This window comes from Grus americana, unplaced genomic scaffold, assembly GCF_028858705.1.
Source record: "Grus americana isolate bGruAme1 unplaced genomic scaffold, bGruAme1.mat scaffold_833, whole genome shotgun sequence".
Classification (NCBI taxonomy): Eukaryota; Metazoa; Chordata; class Aves; order Gruiformes; family Gruidae; genus Grus; species Grus americana.
The window spans coordinates 1-21,073 of record NW_026562035.1 but is presented as its reverse complement, the minus strand read 5'-3'; the positions used below and the strand labels follow the sequence as shown (position 1 = coordinate 21,073).

Genomic DNA, 21,073 nt, shown 5'->3' with positions numbered 1-21,073 from the left:
CAAAGGTTCTAGTTATCTTCCTTTTTTTTTTTTTTTTTTTTTTTTAAAATTTCTTTCCAAATCCCCTCTGGCACAGGTCTGTGGGGTCAGGCAGGTTCATCCCGATCACCCTTTTACCTAAAACTTGAGGAATTGAGAGAAAAATGGGGCACTAGACCCAAGCCGGGGATCGGAGCCCGGTGCCTCAAAATCCCCCGGGACCAGCGGCGCGCGGGATCCCGATGGGATGCTCGGAAGCATTGGAGACGTCACCAACCGGCTGCCGGATTTAACAAAGGTTTTATTACGGTTTAGGGAAAGCCGCAGGATCTACAGCGCCCTCGGAGCTGTTAGAGAGAAAATGAAGCCGGAGAAATGCAGGTTTGAAGGGAAGGCTGATGCGCGGGTGCCAATTTTCGGAGGAGGTGACTGGGAAACACCGAAGGGATTGATTGATGCGGCTGCGTGTGATGGATAAATCCTTCCCGTGGAGCATCCCATCGCTGGCAGTGATGGACGGGTGCAACTATCCCCAGGCTGATGCTGCTGGAAAGCTGATGTTGCCGTTTAATTGTACCTTCAAAATAAAAAGCAAACAACCACCAAACAGTTTCACGGACTAGAAACTCCCCCTAACATCAGTTTAGGAGCTTGGGAACAGCGGATTTTCTCGTTCGCAAAGGAGCAAATGCTTTGCTTCGACGAGACCGCAACGTGGTAATATCCCCTGTAAATGCAAACGATCCCGCCGCGTTGAGACTGAAATGAAATGCAAAACGTCAGCACGGAGCACGGCAAGAACAAAACAGCCTCTTCCCATCGTAAATTATCAACTCTCCCCCAAAGCAGCTTAATTTTCCTTGTTTTATTTTATTACGAGTAAACACCAGAGAAGCCACGTGAGCCAGCAAAAATGAGAAGCAGCGTCAGGCGTAGGAAGCCAGACTCTGACTTTGCACCACACCCGCTGATTTGTGGCTACGTTTTGAAATGATTCCTTTATTTGTTTTTAATGGGCCACGTCTGCTGTTTGGGCTGACTTACGTGAGCGGTGGGAACGCGGCCGGGAAGGGGACGCCACGGGGCTCCTCCTTCGGGGACCTCTTTGCGGAGCTGCATTCTCCCTGCGGGAGGTGCCCAGAGCAGGGGTTGTGTCCTGTAAAGTACTTTACTGTGTGCAGCATCCTCCAGAAAAGCTCTAATAATAAAGAAAAATAATTTGCAGTCTCGGGAGGGTCTGCCAAGCCAGGCCAGGGTTGTCCCCGCCATCATATATACGCACTATCCTATCCCATATTATTTGCCCTACTCCTTGCTCGGCTGTGGTGGGTTCATGCCTGGGAGGGAGGGAGGGAGGGAGGGAGAGTGGTGCCGCCCCGAGGTTTAGATCAACCTCCTCCAGCTCCAGGACAGAGAGCTGACATTGGGGTCCCCCCTTCCACAAATTCCCCCCGGCAGAAGATCCCCAAAGGATTTTCCTCCCACGCAGCTGCCGGCATGGAGCGGGGCTCAGCACCCAGCCCAAATGTCTTGGGTTTGTGTGGCAAGGTTTTGGTAGCGGGGGGGGCTACAGGGGTGGCTTCTGTGAGAAGCTGCCAGAAGCTTCCCCTGTGTCTGACAGAGCCAATGGCAGCCGGCTCCAAGATGGACCCGCCCCTGGCCAAGGCCGAGCCAATCAGCGCCTCTGTGAGAACATATTTAAGAAGGAAAAAAAAACCAGTTAGAGAGAGCTTTTGCAGCGGGAGAGAGGAGTGAGAAGCTGTAAGAAACTCTGCAGACACCCAGGTCAGTGCAGAAGGAGGGGCAGGAGGTGCTCCAGGCACCGGAGCAGAGATCCCCCTGCAGCCCGTGGTGAAGTTCATGAAGGACTGTAGCCCGTGGGAGAGGCTCCATGTAGGAGCAGGGGAACGATGAGAGGAGTCCTCCCCGTGAGGAGGAAGAAGCGGCAGACTCAAAGATTAATTAGAGTTGTACATTTTTTATCTTTGCTGGATGCCTTAGCAGTTCAGGGGGAGTAAAATGCCACCCCCCACCCCCCCCCTCATTTGCTGAAACTTTGGCTTTTGTTTGCCTATCACCACGCACTTTCAGTGCTCTGGTTTAAATTCTTTGGTGGCATCTCCGTGTGAGGCTCGCTGCGATTTCGGGGATGCTGTGGTGGCCGGGGAAGGGCGATGAGATGCTCGGAGCATCTCGCCACGGACCCGGAGGTCCCCACTTGTCCCGTTTCCTCCCACGTTTGCTCCTGAAGCTTTAAAACTTAATAATAAAAAAGCAGCGGGGGATCTGAGCCGCCCCGTAACGGGTATTTTCCCAAGGGTTTGCGCCTCACTCGTATTTTGGCAGCTTGTGCTGTGAAACACACCAAAACGCCGCTTATGCCTTTCGCCCCGGCGTTTACACCCCATTTCTCTCCTCCGGGTAGGTTTGGTTCAAAACAGAGCTGGTTTCTTCCCATCCACTAAGTTTTCCAAGCAGGATGAGTTTTGGGGTTGCATGGCTTTAAATAACCGCCCATGCCCAAGATTCCAATTCCAAGAAATGGTCACTTTTTGTGTACCTGGAGTTGGTACACAGCGGGCGACACTGAGCTCCTCTCGGTGAGGGTTACTGCGGTGTCCTGGGGGGGGTCTAACCCCCCTTGATTGATCCCCAAAACCCCAAAACCGCTGACCGACGTCAGGATGAGCCAGGACGAGGGTTACAAAATGACGCTGCTGGAAGAGTTACAGGTAGGGGCTCTGCCGAGGGGCCCAACGTCCCCAGTGCCCCCCCGCACCGCCCCAAATGGTTGGAAACCTCTCCCCGAAATCCTGTCGGCATTTCCCCGGAGCGCAGAGGGATGCGGAGGGGGGAGATGCTTTGTGCCGGGGAGGGCTCCCGGCGGCAGGTTCAGCGTCGTTGGTCGGAGTACGGGGGCAAAACGGTTTCTAAGAGAGACGGAGACTTTCCCCGTGTCACCCGCGGGGTGTTTGACTCCCAAACCGCCCCGTGTATTCCCACTCCAACACCCACCTAATGCGCTCGAGCTTGTGATTTCGTTTAAATCGCGATTTTTTTTTTTAAACTGCGATTTTTTTTTGAAACCGCGATTTTTTTCTTTAAACAGCGATTTTTTTTTTAAGTTGCAATTTAAAGCGATTTTATTAAGCCCTTTCATCCCATACCTTTGTTCAGTCAAAGCAGGAATTTGGGGGATAAAAAGCAGATTTCACGTTAGTGTTTGCAGCTTAAATCGTAACAAGTTATTTATTCTCTGGCTTTGGGTTTGTTTTTTTTTTTTTTTTTTAATTAAGTCTTTGTGATTAATGCATCATCATTAGTACGACGGGCAGCATATACCAGCGCAGCGTTTGAAGTTTTATTTTAAATTATGGGTTTGGTTCTTTTGGGCTGTTTCCCAGTGCCCGGTGTAGCTCTTGCTTCTTGAATTTCGTCCAACAGCCCTGCCAGGTCCCCAAGTTTTCTTGGTGTTTTGCTCTTCTTCAAACTTCGGTTTCAGAAATCGAGCAACTGGGTGCGAATCTCAGAGGTTTTTTGGGGCTTTTTTTTGTGTTTGAACGATGCTACGGGCTGTTTTATTGGGTTATGGGAAGAGAAACCTCCTCCAAGTCCGTGCTTTTAGGGCTGTGCCTGGAGGAGGAGGCACGCGGAGGCGTGATGCTCGTGGATTTGGGTGGACGCGGGGGTGGACGATGGCCGGGAGGACGTAAGGGAGCTCTGCGCAACTTTTCCCTTCTCCTTTCTAAACAGGGAGATGACGAAGAGGCAGTGATTGACCAAGGAAGAACGAGCAACGTCGTCAATATTCACTATGAGAAGGAGGAGTTGGAAGGTGAGTCTCTGCTGAGATCCCGGTAGAGGAGCCGCCAGCCCAGCGCCTTTTCCTGTCGCACAAAGTCCCTGCGACGTCCCTTGCTTGGCATTTTAGATGATCGGGAACCATCACTTGTTGTTGCTCTCTCGTTGCAAAGTTTGAGTAAAATAGGCTTGGGAAAAAAGGGCAGGTCTGTGACGTTCAGGGATCCAGTTAAAAGAAAATTAAGAGAAGTTGGTGTTTCCTCCTGGGATGGCTGCACTGATTTAATTGCGGCATCTGCGTCAAGCGTCTCCGCGGTATCGAGAACGATGCAAACGCCGCTTTTTCGCAGGCCACCGGACCCTGTACGTGGGCGTGCGGATGCCGCTGGTGAGGCAAAGCCACCGGCATCACCGTCCCCACAGCCAGAAGCATCGGGAACGGGAGAAGGACTCTGCCCCGACGGAGCAGGGCTACCACTGTAAGTCCCGCCGCAGCGTTCACTGAACTCCTCGGGGCTACGTGGGTGCTGGGGTCTTCTGCAAGCAGGTCCCCGTGCCTGTTTGAGTGGCTTGCTGTTCTTCCGAGGGAAAGCGGCATCATTTAGCAGGACCCTCTCTCTTTTCCCAAACTTTCCTCTTTCTTCTCTTTTCCTTTTTTTTTTTTTTTTTTATTTTTTTTAAGACAGTTAAATGCATAAAGGATTTAGGCTCGCCTTCCTCAGAGGGATCCTGGCTTTAAAAATGGAACTGTGGGGAAGGGAAGGTGCCCATGCTTATGCAGAGGTGGATTAGATGCTTCTCCTTCTCTGGGGCTCTGTGCAAGCCTGGACAGAGCCAGGGCAGAGGGGCCAGCCCGATGTTTATGGTGCCGATCGATGCCCGCTTTGCCTATGAGCGTGACGGGCCGTATTCGGGCACGGTAACGGGACGGGGCTTTGCCTTCTGCCCCCAGACACTCCGTCCCAGCGAGTGCAGTTCATCCTCGGGACCGAGGAGGACGAGCAGCACGTTCCCCATGACTTGTTCACCGAGCTGGATGAGATCTGCGTGAAAGAGGGTGAAGATGCCGAGTGGAAGGAAACGGCAAGGTAAATCCCCGCTGCCGGCCGCGGTGGGAGAGGAGTCCCCTCGCCGGCAGCGCCCGCGGGCTCTGCTTTCCGCTCTCCGGGACTTTGGCAAAGCTTTTGCAGGTGCCGATGCGAGGAGCCTTCTCTCGCCGCCCTGTAGCTCTGTTAAAGGGGTTGCGGAGCTGAGGCCGTTTCCTCGCAATGGGGCTGATCGCGCCTGATGTCCGCAGGTGGCTGAAGTTTGAGGAGGACGTGGAAGACGGCGGCGAGCGCTGGAGCAAGCCCTACGTGGCCACGCTGTCCTTGCACAGCCTCTCTGAGCTGAGGAGTTGCATCATCAACGGGACGGTGCTGCTGGACATTTGTGCCAACAGCATCGAAGAGATTGCAGGTACCGCGGGCGCCGCGTCTCTGCGGGAACGGCCGAGCTCGGTTTGCCGCGGTGCCCTCCGCTCCCGAATCAAACCCTGCCCCAATGGCGCGTCCTTTTCCAGAAACCCCGCTGTGTTTTTAAGTTGGTTTTGGATGCAGGCTGGGCGTGCAACAGTCACACCAGCTTTTTCTGGTGTGTTTTTTCCATTTTTTTTTTTAAATGTGTAGAGTCAGACAGAAAGGCCAGACGGGGCAAGAAAATTGCATTATTTCGAATGGGAAATAATTATCTTAGCAGAGTGATGAATAAGCACTTTGCTCGTGTTTTTTAGCAAAAGAAACTTCTTGCTTTCGCTGCAAAGGCTGAACTGTATTAAAATGTCTTGCTAAGCAAGGCTGGGCCTGTGTCAGGGGATCCTGCGTGGCACAGCCTTCCCCCGGGGGCTTCGGGGCTTGGGACCTGGGGGGGTTTCTGCTCTGACGGCTTCGTTTCCCTTTGCCATCCCCAGATATGATCCTGGGCCCGCAAGACCGGTCCACGGAGTTTGACGAGCACGTGCGGGCAAAAGTTCGAGAAGTCCTACTGAAGAAGCATCACCATCAGAATGAGAAGAAAAGAAACAACCTTCTTCCCATCGTCCGCTCGTTTGCTGATGTGAGCAAGAAGCAGTCAGACCTGCACCTCCTTGACAAGCCAGGTGAGGGTTCCTGCAGGGTTTGGCACCAGGTGAGGGTTCCTGCAGGGCTCTGGTCCCATTCGACTTGTCCTGGCAGAGGAGAAGCATCCCAATTGCTCCTTGTCCGTCTTTCTGAGTGTCTTTCTTTTTCCTACCAGCCCAAACACTCACCCCGCATCCTTGTCCTACCACTGCAGAAGCTAAAAATGGGGTGAACCATGAGAGCAACGCGATGGACTTAAGCAAGGTGAGACGCTCGTAGCTATCTTATGCCTTTAGGGCCAGATTTGGTCTTGCAAATTTGGGTGCAGAGTGCTGAGGGCTTTGCTTTTGGGGTATTTGCCTGAAAATCACTTGTTGTGCCTAGGCGGAGCTGCATTTCATGAAGAAAATTCCCACCGGGGCTGAAGCATCCAACGTGCTCGTAGGAGAGCTGGATTTCCTTCGCCAGCCCATCGTGGCATTTGTCCGCCTGACCCCGGCTGTCCTCCTCTCGGGCATGACGGAAGTTCCCATCCCAACAAGGTCTGAAGGAGAAGCACAAAGATTTTATTTCAAAAAACCCCCACCCAACGAAAGAACATCAAGGTGCATGCATCAGTTTGGCGTCCCAAGGGAACAAGGGCAGGGGGAGCGAGGACATTTCTCCCACTCGCATCCCTTCCCTGCTGTGTCTTTCAAACCCCTTGGCCAATTTTAATGAAAATTGGCCCAAAAATTAAATTTGCCATCGGTTTTGGTGAATTTCAAATTCCTGGCGGAGTCGGTGAGCCTACGTGTCCCCTCTGGAGCTGCGCTCGGGGCTGGGGGCTCCCAGGGATTTCCTTGGGTGTCCTTTGAGCAAGGACACGTTCTTCTCGCTCATTGTGTTTTTCTTGCCCAGGTTCCTGTTTGTTTTGCTTGGACCAGAAGGCAAAGCCCATCAGTACCATGAGATCGGCAGGTCCATGGCTACTATCATGACGGATGAGGTGCGAGAAGAGAGAATTCCGGGTCATTTTTGGTTTTCTTCACCTCTCTGCAGTAGTGAGGAAGAGGATTTGCTTCCCAACTGCCCACACCTCTCCAGATAGCCCACCCCTCGTTCACACGCCGAAGCAAACGCACGGATTTGTATCACCCCACCTCTTGGAGGTTGAAATCCCACCCGGTGTGCATCCTGCACCTCCCTGGGTCCCCAGCACCCTGTCCCCAGTGGTGGCGTTGCCAGGGCCAGTGAAACTTCCCCGCTTTAAGCAAAAGGGTATGGTGTGCCATGAGGGATGGGGACCTCGTGGAGGAGATGATTACAAGTACCGTGATGGACAGATTTTTTCCATTTGGGGGAATATTTCCTGCCATTACAAGCAGGAAATTTGGGGAAAATGATCTTGCATTTAGCCAGGAGCTTACTGTAGTGCTTAGGACATCGGAGATGGGTTGTCCTCTGAGCAGGTTGTCTCCTGTCGGCAGGTTTTCCGTGACGTTGCCTATAAAGCCGAGAACCGGGCTGACCTCGTGGCCGGCATCGACGAGTTTCTGGATCAGGTCACGGTCTTGCCGCCAGGAGAATGGGATCCATCGATCCGAATCGAGCCCCCGAAAAACGTCCCTTCGCAGGTGGGTGCTGCGGCGGAGGGAGGCGCGAGGGGGACGGGCAGGCCGGCGGCCGGCCGGCCGGGGATGCTGTTCTGGGACCCAGATTCACCAGGTCCCAGTTTGACGCAGTCACATACCCAGACCAGAAGCCCAACAAGCCAGTGGTTACGAATCCATAGCTTTGGCTTATTTCCTTTTTAACAGGGAAAAAGGAAGATGCCAGGAGCTCTCGATGACAGTGCTTCTCACAGCAAGCCAGAGAAACACAGTGGTCCTGAACTGGAGCGCACGGGAAGGTGTGAGCTTTAATAGTTTGTGGGGTTTGTTGTTTGGTTTTTTTTTTTTTCTCTTTGCCTCTAGAATCGGAGCGTGCACCTTCCCTTTTAGCAGTTTTCTGGGGTTAGTTGGTTCAGTGAAGGGGCTTCACATTACCAGCTCGGTCCCCTGGGCTGGGCAGGTGAGATCTGGGCAGCTGGGCTCAGCCACAGCACCACTGCAGACAGATTTTCTTGATTTGGGGTGGAAGCAGCTGTGTAAATACCTCCAGGGAGAGCTCTGCTGCTTCTCCAAGCAAGGGACAGTTGCAGTAAGAGGGGATGGGCTTTCAGGTTTGGTCCTTTTTCTTTTTGTTGGAGGGGTTTTTTGTGCTTGCTTGGTTTCTGCCGGGTATAAAACGGCCGAAGGAGACTGCTGCTGGTTAGCAATGAAGGTTACTGTCTGCTTGGGCTTGTCCTTCTGCAGCAAAAACCCCTCTGTGTGGTCTTGCAGGGAAACAGTCTATTTGTTTTTCCTTCCTCCAGGCTCTTTGGAGGTTTGATCCTGGACGTGAAGCGCAAAGCCCCGTGGTTCTGGAGCGACTTTCGGGATGGTCTGAGCCTGCAGTGTCTGGCGTCCTTCCTCTTCCTCTTCTGTGCCTGCATGTCCCCTGTCATCACCTTCGGGGGACTGCTGGGGGAGGCGACCGACGGCCACATCGTGAGCACCTCTCTTGGGTGGCGTGGGGGAGCGCAAAACTCATGCAAAATCTTCGCTGCAGTGAATTTGCTTTGGGTTTTTTCTTCTTTTTCCCATTGATTTATTTCCTCGCCGCTGCCTCTTCCCTGGACAGAGTGCCATGGAGTCACTGCTGGGCGCATCCATGACCGGCGTGGTGTATTCCCTCTTTGCTGGCCAACCTCTCACCATCCTCGGCAGCACTGGACCCGTCCTCGTGTTCGAAAAGATCCTCTACAAATTCTGCAAGTAAGGCCGGCTGCCGCGGCCGAGTGCCGCGAGAGCCTTCAGGAGGCACTGGTGGAGAAAAGATGTTTTTCTCGTCTTTTTCTCAGTGAGAGTTGTTAGATTTCAGTTGTTTTCTGTGTCGCAGACGTTGCACGCTGCTGCTTTAGTATGTGATGGTGCAAGAGCCCTTGGTCTCTGAAGGATGGATGAGGTTGTTTGGGGGTTTTAGGGTTAAAATGAAGCAGGAAGAGGAGAAGCCATAAGGATGGGGATCCTTGTGTTGTGATGAGTTTGATGTGAGATGAGACACCCTGATTGCAATTCAATTTATTCTTCAGCCCCAGCTTGCTGGTAGCAGGTGACTGGGTGCAAAATCAGCCGGGGTTTTGGTGTTAGGGCATGGGGGTGATGTGGGAGGACACCACCTTCCACAAAGGGCCCTGACCTCAATTAGCCTCCAAGGCCTTAACACAAGCTAATTGTTAAATAACAATCATGAAATAATTGGCCTCTCCTCCTGCAGGTCCGCACCCTGCACCGCAGCCCCAAGGCTGTCTGTAGTAGGACATGGAAAGTGCATTTACCACCTGCAGCCTTGACGTGCTCCTAAATTGCTCGTGATTTTCCCCGAAGGAAGGCACGGCTCGGCGCCTCTTCCTGGCCTTTCCAGCCTTTGTTTGATTTTGGTTTCCCAGGGAGTACGCGCTCTCCTATCTCTCTCTGCGGGCCTGCATCGGGCTGTGGACTGCCTTCTTCTGCATAGTGCTGGTGGCCACCGACGCCAGCTGTTTGGTGTGCTACATCACCCGCTTCACCGAAGAAGCCTTCGCCTCCCTCATCTGCATCATCTTCATCTACGAGGCTCTGGAGAAGCTGAGTCACCTGCGAGAGACCTACCCTGTGCACATGCACAGCAAGCTCGACTTCCTCACCGTCTACTAGTGAGTTTTTTTTTTCCTCCTAAAAGGCTACTGCCCCTTGGCAGGAGCTCAGGGCTGCACCTCCATTGCCTTTCCCTCACCCTCGTCTTGGCTTTTCTCCTCCCAGCTGTAAGTGTGAGGCACCAAGCCATCCCAGCAAGGCAACCCTGCGTTTCTGGGAGAGCAACGAGATCGACGTGTCTGGCATCGCCTGGGAAAACCTCACGGTGACTGTAAGTGCCCCAAGCCACTACTTCCGCGGCCGCGGGGTCCAGGGGCGTTCACATTTTGCAAAAGTCAGAGCCCTTCGGGTGATGAGGGGCTTCAGACTGTGCTAGTGCTGCTCTGCAAAGTCATTCTTTAAATCTAACGTGTGGTTTTAACCCGCTTGGTCCTGGGAAGGAGAGTCCACCTTGTCCCCCCAACATCGTGGGTAATAACTGTCCTCCTTGACCCTGTCGCAGGACAATTTTTCTGACCAGGAGCAAGGTTAAGTGGGTGGTTTGATTCTTGTAGAAGTTGGAGGACTTAAGTTCCTGCTTGAAGGTAGTCATTAGCTTCCTTAATTGGTTCCTAAGAACTCCAGTCCTTGCTTGCTTACTCAGCACTGTCTGTAGGTCCATGCATAAATTTGCACGTCTGAGCAGCCTCTCGGGCTGCTGTTGCTGGAAGCAAAGCCCAGGCATAGGATGGGAGGCTCTTCAGGACATCTTCATCCCCTCTTGGCCGTGTCCTGGGAGCCCTTCGCTGGGAAGGGACGATTCGTCTCTTCTCCTTTCCTTCCGCGGTTGTCTTAGCCCTCCTTCCCTGCTCCCTCTTTCTCTATCCCCAAGAACTTCCAGTGTTTCCTTCCCCTCTTGGCGTCTTCTTCAGCCACGGTTGCCTGCCATTCGAGCGGAGGATGTGCCATGGGTCTGTGATATGGTGTCCCATCACATCTCGCCTCTCCGCTCTCCTCTGTGCGGTTCGATGTGTCACTTGTTCAGCTGCTGCTCATTCAATATAAATCTCCGTCAGCAGCAGCAGCAGCAGCAGCAGTTACAAGGTCATGGATCTTGGACCAAGATCCTCAAAAGCCCCGAGTTATCCCAGGTTTCCTTGCCGCACGTGCACTACCTTTGTGTCCTGACGCTCTGTTTCTCCAGGAATGTCGGTATTTGCATGGAGAGTTTCACGGACCTGCCTGTGGACGCAATGGCCCCTACGCGCCTAATGTCCTCTTCTGGTGCTGCATCCTCTTCTTCTCCACCTTTGTCCTGTCGAGCTTCTTGAAGAAGTTTAAAAGCAGCCGTTACTTCCCAACCAGAGTAGGTAGAAGATGGTGGCCGGCAGCAGTCTCCACACTCATTTCCCAAAATGGCTTTCCCGGAGCGCTAAGCAGTATTTGCCACCGCTTGGTCAAGCTGGGAAACATTGACCTTGAAGGCCAAACTCTCCAGCAGCTTGGATGTCCCTCCCTCGTTTCCATGAGTGCTAAACGACCGTGGCGTTTCCCACCTGCCTCGCGACCTGCCCCCGAGCGATATTTTGCTCAGGCAGTGGGAAATGAGGTCTTCCAAAGTTGTGGGGGTTTATTTGCCTTTTTTTTTTTTTTTTTACCTTCTGTGCATTATGCTCAAGGGGAAAGTTGGTTCAAATGAGGAGCTGCCATAGGAAAAGACACTTTTTCTTCCTTTTGAGGAACATACGATGCCTCAGTGCGCCTTATTCCCATTTTAGCTGTGAGCGTGGCTGCAGTGGCAGCCATCTGCTTCCTTATTTTTTAATTTTTTTTTTTACTTAAGGTTTGAATTCAAACAACCCTCTTCCACCTAATTAAACTCTTTTTTTTTTTCTTGTCTGACACCAGCTCTCACAGAGACAAGCACAGCAACAGTAGCTAACCAAGGGATTTGGCTGCACGTCCTCAGAGTGGTGGGATTTTGTTAACCAGCCTTAATGTTGTTGATGTCTCTCATTTTTCCATCTCATGTTGCGGCCCCCTTTGCGATGCCCCTTTCAGCTCTGGTTTCTTGCCCCAGGTGCGGTCCACAATAAGTGACTTTGCTGTTTTCCTCACCATCGTCATCATGGTGCTCATTGACTTCATGACTGGGATCCCGTCACCGAAGCTCCACATCCCCCATACGTTCAAGGTAGGGGGGGTGTTGTGGCACGGAGCGGGTTTCACCGGGGCAGGACAGGGCTGAGTCTGGAGGAGATGCTGGTGGTGTGACCATCTCCTCCTCCACCTCCAAGTGCATCGTTTCCTCCTGGAAATGAGAAGACAGCCCCAAAACTAGGTACCTGCAGGAGAAATAGCTACAGGTGCTTGCAAAGAGGATGCTGGCACTGCTGAGCCCCGGGGTGACGTGAAACCAGGGCTGGGAGATGCTGTGACACGGGGATGGAGGGGAAAATCCAAGCCGGTGAAGTAGCTGGGCTGGGAGACGAGGCTGATGTGTGTGCTTTGTTGCAGCCTACCAGAGACGACCGCGGGTGGTTCATCAACCCCATAGGACCCAACCCTTGGTGGACGGTGGTGGCTGCGCTCATCCCAGCTCTGCTTTGCACCATCTTGATATTCATGGACCAGCAGATCACGGCTCTTATCGTGAACAGGAAGGAGCACAGGCTGAAGGTAAGGGGCTGCAGGAGACAACCCCATCCCCAACGCGCTCTGGGCTGCAGGTACGGGGAGAAGCTCCAATTCCAAATGCCTTGTGAAGGCATTGGTTTGGAACAACGTCAGGCAGCGTGGCAAGATGGTCTCCTGGCTTAATGATGACACAGGGAGCAAACGACAACAGGGGAGTTCAGATGAGCAATCTTTCGGAGGAGCATATTAAGCTTAGAGCGTTGTAGAAGCACGCTTTTGTTTTAAAATGTCAGCAGCAGCTGGGGAACGAATCATTTTGATGTGCTGCCAGGCATAACTGAGAGTCATATCTTACTCGCAAGTGGTAGAAATGTCTTTATGAATGAAAAATAGTAAGGTGGGTTTTTTTTTGTTGAGAAGTAGATACAAACTCCCCAAATCCACTTTGTCTGAACTGCTGCCGGATTGTCATGCAAGGTGCTTGCGCAAAGACTGGATACATCCTTATTTGTTTCCAGTTCGTGTTTTAAATTTTCAAGACGTCGACTTGAGCTCAAACAGGGTTGTTTGGGTCTGACTTGCGACGTTGTCCTTGCTCTTGTCCCGTGAGATGCTCTGTTTCTTGTTTTGCTCCGCGCAGAAAGGATGCGGGTACCACCTGGACCTCTTCATGGTGGCCGTGATGCTGGGGGTGTGCTCCGTGATGGGGCTGCCGTGGTTTGTGGCTGCGACCGTCCTGTCCATCACCCACGTGAATAGCCTCAAAGTAGAGTCTGGCTGCTCAGCTCCAGGAGAACAGCCCAAGTTTCTGGGGATACGAGAGCAGAGAGTCACTGGCTTGATGATCTTTGTGCTCATGGGCTGCTCAGTCTTCTTCACTTCGGTGTTAAAGGTAAGAGGAAAATGGAAACCACCCAACAACCGCGAGCTTTTTGGAGGTTATGCAAAACTAGTCCCCTTTCTCCAGGCCTGAGTAGCTGTGGAGCAGAGGAGGAGGTGATCCCAAACCTTGGGGCTCGATCCGTGGTGGGAACCACCCTCGGTTGCACTTTCCAGCCCTTCAGACCCCAGTTTGGCACGCTCGAGCCAAGCGAGCAAGCCAACTGCTTGGATTTTCAGATGTCTTTCAGGCCCACCCGTGTTTATGGGTTACGATGAAGCGTATTTAGAGCAGTACCTCTGCTCTTTCAACCAGGCAGCACGTTATCGCTTGCAATTTGTTCCCCCAGATGCCTCGGAACAGCCGTTCCCAGTAGCTAAACGCGCTGAAATCGTCCCCGTGGGCTTCCTTGCGTGTTCCTCCCACAAAGTAATCTCATCTCTAGGCTCACAGGAGGCACGCTGCTCTTGCGTGTTGCCACAAGAACACGTACAAATGTTTTTCTACCGTCGCAGAACGCGGCATATGGTAGCATGGGCGAAATCACCTATTTTCCTCCAACCTTTCTGGAAAACAGGATTATTCTGATGAAGTGTAACTCAAAAGCTCAGCCTAAAGCAGAGCATTAAATCATTCGCACGCACAAAATCTCTGATGGTTAAAATCCGACACTTCTCTAACCCTCTGGAAGCTGGAAGGCTTTAGGCAATTTTAGGCAGGGACTGTAGAAGAGAGCGGTAATACTGAAAATGCAATTTGAAAACAAGAATGCACTAACTTCTGTATTTATTTTTGGAGTTTATACCAATGCCTGTGCTTTATGGCGTCTTTCTCTACATGGGTGTGTCGTCGCTCAGAGGAATTCAGGTACGGCCTCTTTTACAGCGTGTTGGGTCCCTGGTATTTCATCTCTATAGAAGCAGGTAAAAAAAGCAGGGGCATGGGGGGAAAAATCCCTCTCCGAAAGCAAGCGATCAAAATATTTTGTGTAAGAAAAAGATTGGAGGAGGCACAGGAGGTGTATAGGGCCGGGAGGACCGGGCAAGTTCAGGGCAGGTTACGGGAAAAAGGGGGAATTCAGCGCGAAGGGAAGGCGATTTCTGTGGCTGGTGGAAATCCTTGCTGGGGGATTCAGCGTGCTGAGAAACGCTGAGAACAGAATAACGGGGAATAATTGCAGTTCGGTGGGCAGCTCTCGCGGGCAAGCCGGTTTATAGATGGAGCGGAGGGAAAATTGGGTGCTGCTCGCAGAGGAACGCGGTGGGATCCAGGATTTCTCATTGCAAGTGAGATCCTGAACACTCCCTCCACGTCTCCCCGGGGCCAGAAACTTCTCACTGTTATTTTACAGTTCTTCGATCGCTTGAAGCTGTTTGGGATGCCGGCGAAACACCAGCCGGATTTCATCTACCTGCGGCACGTCCCCTTGCGAAAGGTGCATTGCTTCACCATGATCCAGCTGATCTGCCTCGTCCTGCTCTGGGCCATCAAGGTGTCGCGTGCCGCCATCATCTTCCCCATGATGGTAAGAGCCGGTGCTGCTCGGCGTCGGGGTGTTTGTAGCGTCGGAGCGAGCTGTGGCATCATCTCTGACCTCGCTGCATCTTCCCTCTTATTCGTGAAGGTTTTGGCTCTCGTTTTTGTCCGGAAAGTGATGGATTTCTGCTTCTCGAAGCGAGAGCTCAGCTTTCTGGATGACCTTATGCCAGAAAGCAAGCAGAAGAAGTTGGACGATGCCAAAAATGAAGCCAAAGAAGAAGAGGTGAAGCTTGCTGGGTGCTCGGGGCCGGGCGTCTCCCTCGGGCTGTGAGATCGCCTCTTTCTGCCACAGCTCGTCTTTAAATGTCGGGGCAAGATCAGAACTAAACAGAAACGGATCCTAATAGCCTGGATCACACATCGTAACCTTTTGTCCTAAATTAGCAGTGAGCTTAACACTCGACTAGAGGTATAATTTTAAAAATGAGTCCTATAATAAAGATTATTATTATTATTATTAATTAATACTACGGAAAGGTTTACTCATAATAGCGTTTTTTAATCCCCCCAAAGTATTTGGAGTGAAAGGTCTTCACCCTGCTGCACTAATAGCTAAAGCTGCCGCAGGTCAGGAGGAGAGGACAGCGTGCAACGTCTTTACTGGGTGCTGAGTTTATCTCCGCTTTGATTAAAGACCGAGAACTTGGCTTGTCCCTTTTACGTCAGGAGTCCCAGAAGGTGATGGAAGCTGCTGCTGCAAATTGGGTTCAACTGAAAGTGGGGAAGACCAGCGACTTGGATATCCCACAGCAAAGCAGCGACAGGTAAAGTGCCACCAAGCGCCAGGACCCCCGGCAAGATTCGTTTGAAGGTGTTTGGCACCGTCTTTATCGAGCGTCCCTCGGTAAAGCGGTCCGCTCGGCGGGAAAATCAAATTTCTGGGCAGGGCTGCCGGAGGCGATGGCGGGGCTCTGCCCCTGCGCAGAGCGGCTGCACAACTCCCATTTAACCCCCAAAACTTGCATCATCAGTGACTTTAGGGTAGCAGGAGATCCTCATATTTAAGAAAGAGGTGGTGTAGGCACGACCTGTAGCAGCAGTGGCTTAGGAGCCCGCTCCAGGGCTAAACGCCAGCAAGAGCCTTTGCCTGGAGCTGTTGTTCTACAGGCTTGCCTCCCGAAACTCCTCATCCAGCAAAACCTCCGGTGCTTACGCTGAGCTTTGGTTCCCCGGGCCCCCCTGGTCCTCTTGCTGGTGCTAACGCACTTGGCGGCAGCAGTTCCCGTAATCACGGATTGCGATGTAAAATATTTATTGCAGGACCGATCCTTCCGAGATTAATATCTGGGATGAAATGTCGAAAACGACCGTGTGGAAGACTCTCCCTATGAACACAGAAACAGTCTGAATTTGGGGAGGAAAAAGGTAAAGGACCGCATGCGAGCGTGACGAGACGCGCGTGTACGGTTTTCCCATGCTTCGGCCGGCAATGCTGAGCACACAAGCAGCGGCGAGGACGGTGGCACGCCAGCCAGCTCCTCTCTGCCGCGGTGGTCCCACGAACGGGGCTCAAACCCCATCATCCACTGATGATGCTCTCCCTTTTTTTTTTTGGCAGGCGTTGCCAGGCGACTCGCTCCGCCTTGAGGGTTTAGGCCCTAAGAATGAAACTGTGGGCCCTCACAAAAGGCTGTGGGTAATAAAAGACAGGTTTGGGCCCCAAAAATGAGCATTTTGGCCCTGGAGAAGATGCTACAGCCAGCGCTTTGGACCCTAGAAAGCAGGTAGGGGAGAGGGGCCTGGAGAAGAGGCCTTGGGGGGTCTGTGCTTGAAGGCAGGGAAGGAGGACGCAGCTCCAGGCTGTACTGCGGGCTCTGGGCTGGAGAAGGGCAGGTGAGGCCCAGCTGCGCAGCCCTCCCCACGGGCACGTGGGGCAGCCAAAGCCAGCACATAGCAGAACGTGCTCCAGTCTGTACTGGGAAGGATCAGGGGTTCCAGTTTGTACTGGGACGTCCACAACCTCTCTGGCAGCCTGTTCCAGTGCCTCACTATCATCACAGTAAAGAGTTTCTTCCTAATATCTAATCTAAATCTCCCCTCTTTTAGTTTAAACCCATTACCCCTGTCCTATCACTACACTCCCTCATAAACAGTCCCTCTCCAGCTTTCCTGTAGGCCCCTTTGGGTACTGAAAGGTAGCAATTAGATCTCCCCGGAGCCTTGTCTTTTCCAGGCTGAACTGATACCTGTGAATATTGAAATACTAAGATCAATTCAAGCAATTAGATCCATTGCTCAATAGATGTAACCAAACAAAAGGGAAACCATTGTAACTTAGAAAATATTTAGTTGTAAGTTAAGAAGCTCTGGAACAATCTCATTTTAAACAGCTTGGCCTTGGAAGAACAGATGCGCAAAGATAAGAAAGTTACAAGGTGATCCCAAAAGCAGCCTTGAGGGATAAGGTATACGTCATACCAGGACTGAGTCTGAAGACCCCGGACGACCACCCGGAGGTGCCAACAAACATGCGCGAAAGACATTAGCATATGCTAACGAGTTCCCGGAAAAATCCATGAATGTGATAAGCACTACTCGGAAATATACTGAATATGTATATTAACATAGTATAAATACTTGCTAGTTTTGTCTTTTGGGTGTGCACGTTAGGTGGAGTTATCCCCCGTGCAGCCAGTGCTGCAATAAAGAATGCCTGCTTTCTAAAACTTCCAAATAAGTCTTAGAGAGTGAATTATTTTGCCGCTTTCCGGTAACAGAACAACCCCAACTCTCTCAGCCTGTCCTGGCGAAGGGCGTGGCCCAGTGGGGCTGTGAGGTCACAGAGCTCTCCCTTGATGTGTTGTGCCAGCAGGCAATGCTCCGGCAGTGGCAGCTGCAGCAGCAGTGGTCGCAGCATGGTGCGAGTGTGGGGGGCCATGGTTCTCGCCCACCGCCTCCTCCTCCTGGTGGCCCTGCAAGCCTGGGATGCCCAGGCTGCTCCGAAATGAGCGCGGGGAGCAGGTAGGCGGGCAGGGGGCCAGCACCCAGCCCCAAGCAGTGCGGCCTGGCACCCACCACACCTCAGCGTGGTGGCAGTGGGGCCAGGACTAGGGCTGTGTCCGGGAGAGGAGCTGGGCTGGGCTGGGTGAGCTGGGCAGGCACCAGAGTTTGGGCAGTGGGGCAGACACACCGTGGGAGGTGCAGAGGGGCTGCAGCAGCTTCCGGAACAGTTTTTGGGCAAGCAAAGGGGCTGGGAGTGGTGGTGCGGGGCAAGAAATCTGGTGCCGAGTCCCTCTGGCTTTCAGCCTCAGGGACGTCCCGGAGGGGCATGCTCAGGAGATGTCCGCTCAGTAAAACAGGAGCGCATCTGCTCTAGTCCTGCAGCCCTGCTCCCCTTGGATCAACCGCAGGTCCCTGGCCCACAGGAACACGCAGGGGTCGTGCTGGTGCAGCCTTTCATGGGCTCTCGACCACAACAAGCATAGACAATCACTTTTTCCTCCAGTTCCTTAGTGTGGGCTTCTTCTGTGTGCATGGAAACATCTCTGATCTGTGCTTGATTCCAGATGAGGGCATTGGCAGTGCTTATCGAGCTTCTCGGCTGGATCCTGGTTATGAGCCTCGGGGGTATCCCAGAGGTAACTTGTCGATGTCTGTTTGGTAGAAGGAATAAACGTTGATGTTTTAATAGGTTATTCGTGTGCAGTTTTACCTAAGCCCTTCTTAAGGATCTTCCAAGAGCTTTTTGTGCCTTGGAGGCATTGCACAAATGAGTCTTGAATATTTCTTTTCCTGAAGAACTGCTAGATCTTGGCAAAAAGGTCCCCCATGTTCCTTTTTAGGTGTGGGAACCTACCCCTTTCTGTGTGTCCCATGTCATTACCTCACCCCCTTCCAGTCACTGGAGGTGACTAAGGAAGAAGTAGATCACGCCATGCAATGGAAACTCTCCCCACCTCTGTCTGATTACCTGTTTGGTTCCTGCAGCCCGTGTCGATCAAGCTACTTGGTGGAATCCTGTTCCTGAGCCGGGGGGGCATCCCAGAGGTAAGTGTTCAGTCTTCATTTGTTACCGGCTTTTGTACTTGGTAGTATTTGGTTTGTTATTTGTTAATATCTTCTCGTGATCGTTCAGCCTTCCAGTGGCCAGCAGGCTCTTCTCTATAGGAATCGTGCATGATCATTTCTTCCTCGGGTGCTACATGCTCCCGCTTTAGTCTGGGCTTCCTTTTGTGTGGGAGAGGTCTCCTGGTAAGAAGGCCCCGAGAGGCCGTGTGTTCGTCCATCTAGTCATTGAGGGGTGTTGCACATGGCCTGGAGACAGTAGTTTGAAAGGTGCCAGCTCCCAGCCAAGAGGTCACCAGGCCTCTCTGCAGCTTTGGAGATCTCTGCCTGCGCCCGGGTCCCATGTTGTTGCCTGACCTGCTTCCAGTCGCCGCAGGTTGCTAAGGAAGAGGTGGATCACCACAAACAATGGAAATCTTTTCCATCTCTGCTTGATTACAGCTCTCCCTGTAGGCAATGGCTACTGGACTTCTTGACTTGGGCCTGTCCGTGAGCCTCAGGGTGATCCCACAGGCAGGTTCGTTCCCTTGAACGACCGAGCACGGACATTTTAATTTCCTGTTCATGTGAAATTCAGCTTACTGCTTTCTTGGCTGATGCTTGGGCACGCAGAAGAGCAGAGTGGGAATGGGTTGGGCTCAGTGATGTGCCCCAGAGGGCTCTGCCTTGCAAAGCTGTCTTTGCCAGCTTCTCCTCCCCTGCGCTGCTTCCAGTGCTGGCTGCAAAGCCAGCGGGCACGTTGGGGTTGAGCTTAGAGCTGGCGTGAGCTCCAAGACCTGGAGAGGCGGTGCCGTGCCCTTCAAGAGGAGAACTGTCTTCTGAGGAAGGGAAGCTCTCCTGAAGTGCAGGGAGGAGGTGGAGAAGCTCAAGCAGAAAGCGCTAAGCTGCATCACCTTTAGCAAGCAGCTGCAGGAGCGAGCCAGGAAACTGCAGAGCATCCATCAGCTGATCAATGCTCGAGTGCCACTGCACATCTAAAGCTTCCCTGAAGAATTGTGTAGGACGTCGTTCCTCAGAGAGAGCTGGAGAAATGGGAGAGCCTGCTGGAGCTTTGCTGGCACGGGCCGAGCAGGATGACTTCTGACAGAAGGCTGCTGAGGAGCTTCAGGCTCAAGTGGCTGCAGATGAAGAGGGCTGCTGTTACGTGAGCACCCATGCCCAACTGGTCCCCTCACATCTTGCTGAAGAAGCTCGTGGAGGAGGCTGAGGCCACTAATTCAGGCCATACTGTACTTGTTGCCAAGGAGGAGTAAAACCATTCCCGAGCCAGGGCAGCCGGGAGGCCGAGCTGCACCTCTCCGTCTCGCAGGTGACACAGGTCAGCGGGCTGCTGCAGAGCGTCTGGAAGGCCGAGCCCGACACGCTGCTGCCCTCCCTGCAGGAACTCTTTGCTGTCATCTCCACCGCCGGTGAGTACCGCCCGCCAGGAAACGCGGCCGAGGGGTGGTGGGGGGGGGGGTGGTGGGGGGAGGGGTGCAGAGTAACGTGGGGGCTTGAGGAGAGCGGCAGGTTTGCCAACAGAAAGGAAAAGTTATACTGCTAGCATCGGTCGCTTTGCAGACATTGCCTTGGAACTGTTGCTTCCTGCCCAGATACTGAAAAGCAACTTTTTGGCCATGGAGAAAGCAAAGCCTTTTCTTCTCTTCTCCCCAACCCCCGCCCAAGAAGAGCTACAGGGGAAATGGTGATTTATTTACCTGCAGAGCAGCATGGTTTTTGGAAAAACTCCTGTTGCAACGCTTTAAATGATATAACTGGAGCAGAGCTGGAGTGTCCTGTTAGGAAAAAGTACAATTCAATACCCAAAAGCTGCTCTTCCTCTTGCTCCCTCCAGAGGGTAGATTAGTCTTGGAACTGTTTAGTCTACGAAACTGGGATATATGTAAAGAAGATACAAAATGTGGTATCATAAGAAGGATTTGCTGTCTGAGTAAAGTCGATGCGATTGTAAACAGGTCCTTTCTGACCTCAAAAAAAATCTGTGAAGGACTGTATTAGCTCAGATTGGAAAGCGCCTTTGCTGTTGAGGCAGCTGGGCAACTTAACGTTATAACATTATATATTGCTATAAACTGGCATGGTTAGCAGGCAGTTGTTGAGATAGGATGTGGGAATTATCAGCTGCGTTGGATCCTTAACATCAAGTATGATAAACAATTGTATGGTGGTGCTTTTTAGATAAAAAACCCCCACTTCTCAGTTCTGTTGATGACGGAGGAGGAAGTTGCAGATTGTCACTTTCTTGCATGGATATTAGGTGAATGAAAGGCGTTTGTAATTCAGCGCCTTCATCCGTTGACGCTTTTCAATTTCGTTTTGCTTTGTAATGATAGAACGTTAGATGGAGGACAGACTTGTCTCAAAACTTTACAATTATAGTGAAGTCGTAGGAGAGAAGATAAAGCCTATTTTTTCTATGGGGGTTTTTTTTTAGTTTCTTACACTTTGTCATGTTC

General features: G+C 52.2%; 1 protein-coding gene across 1 annotated transcript; it reads left to right on the top strand.

The window, feature by feature from the left end:
* The first annotated feature begins 4,144 nt into the window (after positions 1-4,144).
* LOC129201195 (electroneutral sodium bicarbonate exchanger 1-like) lies at positions 4,145-15,960 on the top strand. The gene is made up of 22 exons (XM_054812350.1): positions 4,145-4,259; positions 4,733-4,868; positions 5,078-5,238; positions 5,729-5,917; positions 6,055-6,143; positions 6,264-6,421; positions 6,780-6,867; positions 7,349-7,495; positions 7,679-7,770; positions 8,275-8,449; positions 8,583-8,716; positions 9,391-9,636; positions 9,743-9,848; positions 10,761-10,922; positions 11,637-11,750; positions 12,074-12,235; positions 12,834-13,085; positions 13,872-13,940; positions 14,425-14,598; positions 14,698-14,835; positions 15,279-15,376; positions 15,873-15,960. The coding sequence occupies exons 1-22, from the start codon at positions 4,160-4,162 to the stop codon at positions 15,958-15,960; spliced, it is 3,078 nt and encodes a 1,025-aa protein (XP_054668325.1). The 5' UTR covers positions 4,145-4,159.
* Positions 15,961-21,073: the final 5,113 nt, after the last annotated feature.